The sequence below is a fragment of the Lampetra fluviatilis genome, chromosome 17 (genome assembly GCF_964198595.1).
Source record: "Lampetra fluviatilis chromosome 17, kcLamFluv1.1, whole genome shotgun sequence".
NCBI classification, from domain to species: domain Eukaryota; kingdom Metazoa; phylum Chordata; class Hyperoartia; order Petromyzontiformes; family Petromyzontidae; genus Lampetra; species Lampetra fluviatilis.
The window spans coordinates 9,696,555-9,709,228 of record NC_136291.1 but is presented as its reverse complement, the minus strand read 5'-3'; the positions used below and the strand labels follow the sequence as shown (position 1 = coordinate 9,709,228).

At 45.5% G+C, this 12,674-nt stretch overlaps 1 protein-coding gene across 12 annotated transcripts in view; it reads right to left on the bottom strand.

The window, feature by feature from the left end:
- Positions 1-12,674, bottom strand: part of LOC144936916 (chromodomain-helicase-DNA-binding protein 9-like) — a 164,391-nt gene that overhangs the window by 27,960 nt on the left and 123,757 nt on the right. For 11 of the 12 annotated variants that reach the window (XM_078864153.1, XM_078864151.1, XM_078864152.1 and 8 more), the window contains 5 exons: positions 7,889-8,084; positions 6,748-6,915; positions 4,710-4,886; positions 3,748-3,858; positions 2,044-2,243 (listed from right to left, as the gene is read on the bottom strand). In XM_078864153.1, the coding sequence (XP_078720279.1) occupies positions 2,044-2,243; positions 3,748-3,858; positions 4,710-4,886; positions 6,748-6,915; positions 7,889-8,084 (852 nt within the window). The remainder of the gene's footprint in view (positions 1-2,043; positions 2,244-3,747; positions 3,859-4,709; positions 4,887-6,747; positions 6,916-7,888; positions 8,085-12,674) is intronic. The other variant, XM_078864145.1, reaches the window with a different exon arrangement.

The window sequence follows — 12,674 nt, the reverse complement described above, 5'->3', positions numbered from 1 at the left end:
AAGCTCAATTTCCAATTAATTACGAATCTAATTAATGCAAGGGCTTAAAACGGGATGGTAATGGCGAACCAAACAACAAATGTCGAAGCAGGAATGTGCACATGCACCACGTCGCTTGGAAATAACAAACAAGCACGTACAAATATTCCATAAAACATATTTTTTTATCACATCTTACACCGTGATTTTAGACAAAAAATATATCATGCGCAAGTGTTTACACGATAAATTGCTTAATTAAATGATAATCCATCGTTTGCATTAACTGGTTCATCAAGTAAATTTATTGCGACAGCTCTAATTACCAATCGCCCTGCCGCTCGCTGCTTTAAGTTTGTTAGGGGTATCCAAGCATGTAAACCTTCGTTATGCGACATTTACAGCATTAACATATTTTGGCAGGGCAGGCAACCCCCTACTGTGGGGCTCGTGATTATGAGAGCCACGCGTGACACGCTACGACACGGCGGCATAGATGCCACGGTCACCAATACAGTACACGGTGGTGCGAGCCATCTTTGAGAGGTGCGCTTTGTAAACACAAGATGCAGTAGAGGCAAAAGAAAGTGCCGAAATTTGATTTATCCACAGGATCTTTTTTCCCACAGTTTCAACTTGATGAAAAACAATAGGCTTCACTCTTTCTGGAAAGAACACAGGTGTTAAGATGTTCAAACACCAAATAGACACCCATTGCAAGGCATCAAGTCTGCACTAACCATACATGCTTGTGGTAAAACATGCAAACAAACGTGTTTTCTGTTCTCATTATATTTTCTTTTTTCGTGTTTACTTCTGGGGAAAACATCCGTTGAGATATCAGTTTAAATGTTCAGTTGTCAGTCTCTCCCACTCATTATGTGGACTACAATGATGCAGGAGGATGAAGTGCCACATGAACTAGAGATATAGTTCCTGCATGGAGCCTGCTCGCTCTTTATACCTCTGTATTGCACTCCGAGCTGGGCCAGAGTAGCGCTGTGTTAAGAGGCTTTTAATTAATCAGAAGATGACATCTTCAATTCCAAGTTGAGGATGAACTAAACCCACAGTCTCTCTGAGAGAGAGAAAACGAGTGACTTGTTCTACTGATACACTGACCCTGAACCAAAGCAAAAGAGAATTTCCATCCCTGGCTGGTAGACTGGAAACAGAGATGAGTACCATCCCACGCTCATGTGAAAAACGAAGAGAATTAGTTTTAATTCAGGCTTTGAAAGAAGGGTCCGACTCTTGATTATCCAGGGTAATCGCTATTTAAATGGTATTTAACCGGTTAAGGCCCACTGAGCTATATAGCTCTTTTTCATAAGCAACTTGGCCACAAATGACAGCTCAACATAATGGCTTATTATGTAATCCACCTTGCCTGGTATACAGTAGGTTGTGGGTTCGATCTCGACACTGACACGTGTTCTCCCCGTGGTCACGTGGATTTTTCTCTGGATCCTTTGATTTTTCCATACACATTTCGAATCAACATGCGCTAAGAGTATTTGGCTGCTGTAAATTGCCACGTGATAATCCACTTCATTGACCTCTCATTTGTGGCCAGGTCGCTTCTGAAAAAGAGCTAAAAACTCAGTGGGCCTTACCTGGTAAAATAAAAAAGAATAGCTTAGATAACATTCGCCACTGATGTTAGCCTTGACTGAAAATCAAACTCAAATACTGGATTCATAGCACATTGTGATAACTACTGTGCCACAGATCCATCTTATTTACTAATTTTGCATACATATGAGATTACTAATGACAACCCATCGAAGCAGAATTATGTTTGACAAGGGATACATAGGATGCATATTTATTTATTCTAGAAAAACTGAACTGGGTCTTAAGAGTATTTTTCACGCGCGTCCTGCTTTTGGATGTTTTTTGGACCTTTTCCTATTTAAGAAGTGTTCTGTGTGTGTGGGAAAAACTGGCCTCGGCTATACGTTTGGCCGAGGTGACCCTGGCTGGGGTCCGAAACCATTTTTAATGTTTTAATCTCTCATCTCACAATCGGGATGTTGCTGTTGTTGTTGTTGTTAACAGTACCCGTAGATGAGCAGGTTCTTCTCGACGCGGAAGCACTCGGTGCGCTGGTAGCCCTGGGCCCGCTCGTGGGGGCGCCGCCCCTTGTGCGGCCGCTCGTCGTCGCTCTCCAGGCCCGAGAGCTCAGCCAGGTCCTCGCCCTTGGCCGCCGTGTACTGACGCACCTGCTTGCGGATGCGCGGCGTGTCGATCACCAGGCTGTTCTGCTCGTTACGGACGCACGCGCACGCACAAACACGCACGCACAAACACCCAAGCAGATTAAGACACAAAGAGGGCAAAAATACCTCCCCTACGCACCGTTTAGCAGGGATGTAATCGATTGATTGAAATTGATCTCTGAAGTGGTCTGATGGCTTGGGTGGGGTGGGTCTGAATTCAGGTCAGTCAACACCGCTGATTTTATGGGTTTGAATCTGGGCAGCCACCCATGATTTAGCTGGGTTCTCAAAAGTAGGAAGTTTATAGTCGGAGAGAGCCGAGTCATCGATTACTGCGTGCAAACAACACATCATATAAAATGGGTGTATGTGCTCAATCGGCTTATTGTTGTTCTGATAATATGAATGATTTATCGACATGTTATGTACAACCGCTGAAGGGAATCATTTGAGTGCCCTTAGTGTGCATAACTGAAGAGGACTTATTTCTGTGACATCTTCCGGGATAATTTTATGACAACTGGTGATACACTGCAACCTATAGAGTAAATAGATTACAATCCAGCGGACTGTTATTGCCATGTGCATGGTGACCTCTGTGTGATCTACCAATTCCACATCCAAAATTCTCAATAAGAGGTGTGCATAAAAGCAATAACTTATAGCTGTGCGTCTGTTACAGCAACTGCTGTTAGTGATCACTAACAAACTAAAACTATTTTTTTTATTTTACCAGGTTAGGCCCACTGAGCTTTTTAACTCCTTTTCAGAAGCGACCTGGTCACAAATGATCGCTCAACAAGTGGCTTTTCAAGTGGAAATTTATAGTAGCTAAATACCTGAAATGCAGGTTTTTAAATGTGGAGAGAAAAACCGTAGGACCCGGAGAAAAATCCACGCAACCACGGGTAGAACATTCAAACTCCAAATATATAGGTGACAGGGTCAGGATCGAACTCACGACTTCCTGTATAACGAGCGAGGAATTTAACATCTTGCTCTGACGTGGGTATAAAGGTCACCCATCTAAATTCCATGAACCTAGGCAATTGGAAAATACTCTGAACAGAATGCACCATCAACCATGAATGTATCCTAATGATAGACAATAACAAATATCGCCATATCGGCTTCACAGACTGGAGGAGTATATGCTGTGAGCGCATCAGGTACTCATTTGAGAGGAGGCCCAGAACCGGTTCCGATAATCATTACCGGTGTGGGCCGTGATCAGGAATTGAACTCGGGTCGCCGGGTTCGTAGCGCAGTGCGCGCAAACCGCTGCGCCACCGCTCGGCTCTCACGCAGTGCCACGCAGTGCCACGCAGTGCCACGCAGTGCCACGCAGTGCCACGCAGTGCCACGCAGTGCCACGCAGTGCCACGCAGTGCCACGCAGTGCCACGCAGTGCCACGCAGTGCCACGCAGTGCCACGCAGTGCCACGCAGTGCCACGCAGTGCCACGCAGTGCCACGCAGTGCCACGCAGTGCCACGCAGTGCCACGCAGTGCCACGCCATCCCCGGCGGCGCACTGGCCATGCTCACCTTCCCGTGCATGGACTCCAGGTCAATCTCCGCCTTCTTGGCCCACTTCTGCCAGAAGTTGGGGTCGTCCAGCGAGATGTCCGTACGGTTTCCCGACGCGACGAAGCTCGCCTGCATCGCGCACACGCGACGAGGTCGGTGAGACGTTTTCTTGTTCATGTTTTTGTTTGTTGCGGTTGCACCCGATTCAAGAGCCGAATGGCTCACAGGGCTACACCTAATAAATGAACTTGAACTTGAGACGCCGCAACTCGACCAACGGCTCAATCCCCCCGTAACCGCAGGCGCAGGCCCTCATTAAGCGACAGCTGTTGACTCATTAACAGGCGTTTTATTGTCGTAATGCCAAACGTTGTCTGTCCTCCACTACTCACCCTTACGTTCAACAGTAGAGTCTGCGGTAGGTAAGCAGCTATTAAACTATTCTATGTCTTAAGGGTATGCACTTAAAATAGGGAAAGTGGACTTTCTTTGTTCGCTACTCTATTTGTGGAAGAAATCCCTCGTTTGGAAATGTAAAAAGTGGACTCCTTGCCTGCCTTTAACACCAAGCTGAATTCAAAATTCTTCATTAAGTTTTACAGACAGCACCTAAGGAATTAACAATTTTATATTTTGTCTTGCATGTATTGGAATTGTGTTTTTACTGGTGCTCCTTAAATTATGTTAAATATTAGAAAAATATAAAACCACCTTCACTGTCTTGAAGCAATTTGTTTTATGGTAAATTATAAGATATTTACACTCAAGTGTAGATTTCTCTTTCAACGCATGTCAATGGTTCATAGCATACAACTAAGGTGGGGTGTGGGGTGGGGTTGGGGTGAAGGTTGCTGCACCTTGACACCTGTGCAACATACAAAGTCTGATATTGGCAAAGATGACTATGATAATGATGATGCTAATGCTAACAATGACAGTGATGATACAGGTGGACAAGGATGATGGTGGGTAGGCGTCACCTTGGCGAAGGTGGAGCCCTTGCCCTCCGACTCGATGGTGATGGTGTGTGTGCGGCGCTGCAGGATCTGGTCGATGTCCTCCTCACAGAACTTAGAGCCCTCGTCCTCCTCGTCCATGATGGCTCCGTACGCGCCCTTCCTCAGCAGGTCCTCGATCTCCTTCTTAGACATCTGCTGCTTCACGTCAGAGCCACATACCACCGTCAAAATCTCCACGGGTCAGAATATTATTAGGTCCCACTCAATGCACACAAAGTGCTTGCCACAAATGAACAACAATACCTTGCCGATCTCATCAAGCAGCATAAACCATCACGCTAACTCTGGTCATGCTCGCAGCGGCTTTTGGCTGGCCATCGAAACAAAGATGGTCATCACATCACACGCTTTCAGATGCGCTTCTGCGGCCGTCTGGAAAGCTCTTCCTTACGATATTAGGAAGCCACTGGAGCTATGTGATTTTAAATCTCGATTGAAAGCACATTTATTTAGAACTGCCTTTTGTGCTTAGTTTCTTGTCCTTCCTCCGCATCTCCGATTGGCTACGTACGGTGCGAAAGAAGTTCAACATACATACTTAGTGGGGCGGTAGTGACGTGCGGACAGGTCAAAAATGCCAAGCTACTTTAGAGGTGGCCGGGTAGCTCGGGAAACTGAGCACTAAGCCAGCACTGCGGAGATCCTGAACTCGAATTTGTATAACCACCCCTGATTCAACTGGCTTCCCAAGTGTAGCAAGATCTGATAGTATCCGGTTGGTCATCAATGACTCTGCAAAAAAAGTGATTAAAGTCACAGTCAAATGCACTCCAGGGCATGTCACTGTGACACCATTGTCAGACTTTCCTACAAATCTCTAAGGTAGTGATGTCACAAGAAGACTCCTGCCCGTGATTATATTTTATTGTTATTAAATTAGGTTACAAATTGATGCATGACAGCCTGAGTCACACAACCCAGGCACTCACTATAAGAAAAAATGTATGTTTTTTTTTCCCCATTTAAATTCTCCTTAACCCTTTCCCATTCCGATGATGTACGTATGTGTACGTCATCGGAACGGAATCAGAAGTAAAAGGGCATGCGGGAGGGCGTATGGCACAGTTTGGCACCAACTATCATAGAGTGCGGTCGTGTCGCTAGAGTTCTCTGCGGCGAGTACAATGTCTTCAAAAACAGTGGCGCTATGCCGCTCTAAATAAAATGAACACTAACCGCGTGCACGTTCTGAGATTCACTGGCGACTTACAGACGTCTCGGAACAGGAACGGATTAATAAAAAATGACCAAACGTGCCAAAGCACGGCCGTCAAAAAAACGTCTTGAGACTCAGTACTAAATCATTTGTACTAAATCTTGACTTGAAGCTTTCGTGACTGCAGGAATTCATATTCTTTGGGTCTTTCGATAAAGTCACGGAGATAGGTTCAAAGAAAATAACAAAAAATAACAAAAAACTAGACGTTTCGATCGCAACATAAGCGTGTTTCGACACCAATATGGGCACCGACACCGACAACTGACACAGCAGTTTCGGGGGTGGCGACATGACCCAGTGGTGGGACAATCGCCACTTGTTGCAGAGGTTTGCGGTCCGAGCCCGGCAGCCACCCTGGTTATTACTGCGAGTGTAATAACCGTAACCTGGTGCGACATCTCCATTACAACTGACAATATAGATTGCCTGATGTTATTCGAAAAGAGCAGGCCAATGTGTGCCATCATCAGGGTAAACATTTACAAATTCGAACAATGACCTGGAAATTACTCAATTGGAATTACACACAGCAATCATCGCCCCATACTCAGCAGACGAATGCCCATTTGGCAGGCCAGGTGCTGAGTCATCTTGTGTCGACAGGGATAGCTGCCACTGGGAGTGCCCTTTCAAATGTTTGAGATGAGGTGTGATGTAAAGTGTCCTGAAATGTCCTGGCGTAAAAGGCGCTGTGTGAAATAGAATATCATGACTGCTGGCAAGGGACAGGCACCCAAAGACGAGCACTGTACAAGTTAGGCATCGTCGGCAAGCGCTCACCCCGTTGGTGGTGTTCTCCCGGCCGCTCATGGACTGCAGGACGGCACGGTCGAGGCCCAGCTTGAGGCTCGCCTTGTCGAACATCTCGCGCTCGTACGAGTTGCGCGTGATCAGCCGGTACACCTTGACCGCCTTGCTCTGCCCGATGCGGTGGCACCGAGCCTGGGCCTGAGGCGGACATGCAGGACAAACAGATAAACCACACACATAGCAGAGGCTGTTTATAATACACGTACGCAAGTAAATGCTCGGGGTTGGCGGTCAGTTGTTCCCTTGCGAAAATGGGTCGATGGCAGCGTAGAGCTGCCATAGACTGGCGGTCAACAGCGGGGATTTCACATTCCCATGACGAGCGTATGGGAATGTGCAGTCACAGCAAGACCTCTGTTGGCTTAGCATGGGGTAGTGTTGATTCTACAAACGCAACAAAGAATGATGACTGAATCAACTCACAACCTTGTGATTGTGCGTCGAGTACTCAAACCACAACACTATTGACAAGATGCTATGTATTACGTCGGTACAGGTGAGGACCAAAATATCGTTACATTTATTCCATCAATCTATGGGGGGCAATGCTAGAGATTAATATTCGCACGAGACGATTTGTCAGAGGTAATATTAGTTCAGTTTAACACGTAGGCTTTCGCGACCAATATTATCCAGAGGTTTTTTGGGTTAGAATGTGATCTCACCCAAAAAACCTATATTATGTAAAATTTGTTCAGTTTCCACGTCTCTTAAGATTTAGCAAAGTGTTTCCTTTTGAAACTGATTCCACTGGGCACCCTGCTGCTAATACCCGCAGGAATCCCGGCAATACTAGTGTAAGAGATTTCACCCGCAAAGAGACAATGAGGCACAAGTTTTAAAAGGAAGGCATGAATTTATTCTGACATTTATAGTGGCCAGTGAAAACCAAAACTACCGACTCTTCCTCTTAACCCAGAACCATATAAAGCAAGCGTCAGGGTCGGGATCAAACTCACGACCTCCTGTATACCAAGCGAGGTAAGTAAAATATCGCCACCGCGGCTAACATCGACCACACAGTGATGGGATGAGAGTGAACAACAACAGGGCTAAATCCCTTCCACCCCCACATTCTCTACCTTGCCCCGCATGCCTCCCGGTGCCTCACCTGCAGGTCGTTCTGGGGGTTCCAGTCCGAGTCGAAGATGATGCAGGTGTCGGCGGCCGTGAGGTTGATGCCGAGCCCGCCGGCGCGCGTGCACAGCAGGAAGACGAAGCGGTCCGAGTCCGGCTTGCAGAAGCGGTCGATGGCCACCTGACGCATGTTCCCACGCACGCGCCCGTCGATTCGCTCGTATGGGTACCTGCGGGCGTGGAGAAGCGCAGCAGTGACAACAATCAAGGGTCTCGCATTAAAATCTGGGCTCTCACCTTACACGTGTACGTTTACAGTCCGTTTAGTTAATCCACTGCTGGATGAGGGGCTTCCCCGTGCCGCATGGGTCGCGTGGATTAGTTGACGATGCTTCACCTTTGTCTGGTCAGAGCAGGTGAGTAAGGAAGAGGGAGCACAAATGTGATAGCATGGTAGAGTTCAACACAATAATATACTGCACTGTCCTCTCTCTGCTCCTCCCCATGCAGCCCAGAAGCCCCATGACAACCTGTTTATGCGTAGTGGTCACACAATCAAGCACAATCGATGCTCAATTCTGCTTTACTTGTGAGATTTTATGATATCAGGTACATTCCGGCTTATGTGCTCAGAGGTATTTCACCTTGTTTGGTTAAATCCAGCTTTCGAAGCAAAAAAAAAATCGGTTTGACTGCCACACGTGACAAACATTTGTCAGTAGCATTGCGTGTGGCAAAGTATCTTGATGGGGGATGTTCACAGCAGTTCCTTCAGTTCTCTAACACATGGGGATGCATTGCTCTGTGAGATTATTTGTCCCATCACATGACCCTGATAGCCTAAATTAAATAAAATGCAACCATAAAACTAAACTTGCTCAGATCCCCGACGGAACTAACTGTTCATCGCGCTCATCCGACCCAACAACGCAAGTTGGCATTTACAGTGATGACACTGTGGAGTAAGTATATTAAGCAGAATGTAACATTGGGGATGACGATAATGCACGCTGCTGCATACCGTTTTGACGCCTGGTCATTTTCTTGCCATTTGTAAAAGAAGGTGCAAAGTTAACAATAAGGCTCTTTTAAAAATAATAAACCAAAAGCAGGAGGGGATGTTTTATGCGTCAAGTGAAGCAGATTTATGACGGCGCATTCATTTTGTCTCTCTTTGGAAACAAGGTGCCTCATTCAGCCCAGCGCCGCTGTCCACAGGACACTGCTGGGACGACGAAGAAGCTCCCAGTCAATGTTTCTGGCACTTATATTAATGTTGTGTAGGTTTTCGAAGAAATGCAAGGGAGCTCCCTTCTCGCTAAGATTCCTCGAGCACTGAGGGTTCAATCCCCCCCCCCCACACACGAAATGAAACAGTGAAACGTCGAGCTAACACTGCTCAGGTGACCACAAAAATTAATGTTTAATCCAGGAAAACCTAAGCGAAAGGCTTTTTCCTGCCATAAAAGTGTAGATTGAATGTTCTCGTCTTCTCCTGCTATGGTTATATTATTTGCACCGTCTCTTCGAAGCCGAATATATCTTTCCCTTCCAGGCGTATCGCTCACTCAGTAGTACATCTCTCGTGCTACGTTTATCTCACTCTCAATATATCGTCATGTAAAGTATCGTACTCAATAATCACAATGTAAAATAGCTCTCCACTTCTTAACTTGCTCGAAACATCTCCCTTCTTTTCTCACTCCGCAACGACAGTGCCATGTCTGCTTCTCCCTCTGCTCCCCTCGCCCCTACATCTCTGTGCAGCGTCTTTGCTCATCTCCTTCAACACATCTACTTTTCCTCTGTCAGCAATTCTAAAGTGAGTTGAATGTGCTTCGATTTCCCATACTAAGGGCACGTAATTTATGTGCTTTGTCAATCAGAACTCAATCTAACATTCCTAAAAGCAGATACTCAGATTTTAAGTGATTGTTTTGCTCTCTCAACAATTGTGCATTTATTTGTGACCAAGACGAGATCATCAACTGGCTCCACATTAAAAAAATCAGTTAAATCATCCATAAAGGTTTTTTAGGGTTAGACTTCGTAAGTATAAATGTGTCGTTAAACCCGCCGCCACACGACACAGCCAATTAGTAAGGTTCGTCACGTAAACAGAACTTGCCACTTAGTTACTACTTCAGCACACCGGTGTGTTGGAGAGTAAACCCACAACATTTACAATTTGATTACAACATTTCACTTGTGATTACAACAACCAGCTTCATCAGACAATATCCAGAATTGTAAAAAAGTCCTCCTGTTTCGGTCTTAAATAGTGGGAGTAAATGTTACGCCATATCTGTGAACCTATCAGGCCCACAGATATGAGTTAGAATGGATCATGCTAATCTGAGAATACGCTGAACCTTTTATTTCTTGGGTTATTCAGTTATATTTACACGATCTAACCTACAAAAACCTTTATTATGGATACTGGCCACGAAAGCCTACATGATAAAGAGTTAAATCATGCGTGTCTGGAACATAGATTTGAAATCACGATCTCAGTAGTACCAGGTCAAATTCATGCCTCCAACCTCTCCTCATCCATATATATATTATATATATATTTTACGAATTCACTCAGGTGTATGCCACGCATGATGCAGGTGTCTCGGAGAGCGGCACAGGACGTGGTCTTTATTTTAGGATGCCAATTAAACCAGTCCCGGGTGGTGGCAAATCAACACACTGTGAGGAGAAAACCAATTGTACTCACTACAGCGCTCTGGATCTGGTATCTGCAATCCTCTGCATTTCGACTCTTCTATTGAGAGTTGCTCTGCATCTTGTACCTGCAACACTAAATTTCAGCTCTTCTATTGAGTCACTGCATTTCAGCTCTTAAATTGAGAGTCACTCTGCATTTTATATCTCCAGCACTCTGCATTTCAGCTCTTCTATTGAGAGTTAGATACAAGATGCATCACTCCATGTGTAGCTATGACAGTGGCGTTGATAAAAAAAAAATAACCGGTCAACCCAGGATTGGGAACAGCAAGGCTCAGGATTAAAGTGCAACCTTTGACCGCAATCATCGTGCATTCCGTACTGAAGTATGTGCGCGTTTTATGTCACAAACAGCCATGCTCTGGGTCAATTACTCTGCAAGGTCAGTGACACGTGTTTAATGACACCAATTACTTTCCTGCCTGAACTGCAATTGCTTTTGTGGGAATATTAACCCAACAGCCAGCAACTTTTGCAAACAATTGCAACGATAAAAATAAAAATACCTAATGGAATTTGGAAACGTATGATAACTGGAACTTCAATCAATTCCCTTTTATACGATTCCTGCAAAGAAAGATGGAGCTATGGATATGAGCTCTGTTGAATCTGAGCATATAAAAGGGGAATATATTCCCACATGCCACAGATACAAGTCTTGTACCTACATGTTGTACTGCCTTCTTACAGGCATCTTACTCGTCTGCTTCATCACTGTGTGATCCACCAACTCTACTATTTGCCCTAGAGAGGAGTATGGAAACCAAACTTAAAGCTCAACATGAGTTTTGGGTTGGATAAAAATATATAATACGTGCACAATAACAGGAATACTCACATATATTACACCACTGACAAACGTAACTCACTATGAACCACAAGGTAAGTACATGTGAAGGGTGTACATTGGACAGGCACCACGAGTCGTTCTGGATATTTGTGAAAAAGACCTTCATAGCTCATCGGATTTCTCCTCCTGCAGTCTAAATAAAGATTTTGATTCTGATGTTGAGTGCCACAGCTGCGTCTGTGCACTGCTCTGAAGTCGGTGTCCTGAAATGAAGTGTCATGGCATAAAGTGGCACCACATCCCCTCGCAAAGCTGTTCACGGGCCAATGAGATGACAGCTCTCGGCTTCGGCTGATGGGAAGATTCCAATCACCGCGCTAAGCTGGATGTCTTCCAGCAGCACCGTGAAGAGTGTAGGGCCCTCTCGGAACACGCCTCCCGTAGGCACGCATGCGTACATGCACAAGCATGCGCGCAGAGCCAAAAACCCTCACCTTGGCATTTGAGACACCTGGGACTAAAGCTCGTTGTGAGCGCCGCGGTTGGCGAGATGTTAACTACCTCGCTAGAGATATAGGAGGTTGTGGGTTCGATCCCGACCTTGACGCCTGTATATTTGGAGTTAGCATGTTCTCCCCGTGGTCGCGTGGATTTTTCTCCAGGTCCTTCGTCTTGAATATCACGGGCGTGAGTCTAACTCGAGGCACTGTGATCATAGTAGAGTGTGGATACCAATGCACTTTCGCTCTCTACCACATGCAAACTCAAATACACTGCATTCAAATTACCCCGGCAGTCTTGAAATCAATAATAAACATACATCTAATCGTACAAAATTCTGTATATATGAAGTAGAAATTTACATATTAGAGCGTTGACTGCTGATGAAAAATACAATGATACCCTTGAACTAGCCAGACTGCAAAAGTCCATCATTGTCTGGCCACAAAATAAAAAAAATGCTTGTCCGTCACTGCTGCCATTTTGTGGTAATTATGGCATCTCATGAACAGCATTGCATCTGAAAATTAACCGGCACTCACGCCAATAACCATGGCAGCTCTTGAACTCTGAGAAATGAAATCCAAAATTTAATCTTCTTAAACAAACGGCAGAGACAACTGAAACGGGACCAGTGAAACAAAGCAGAGCTCGGGTTCTCGGCGTTGATAATTCGCAGTTCCGTTGGACAAGGACAGAGCTTGCAGCGATGGCTGCTAACGTGGCTTCCGCAGATTTCCGCTGGCCTCAGCCGTGCCACTCATGCGTGCCAGGCGCTGCAAGCTGTTATTAC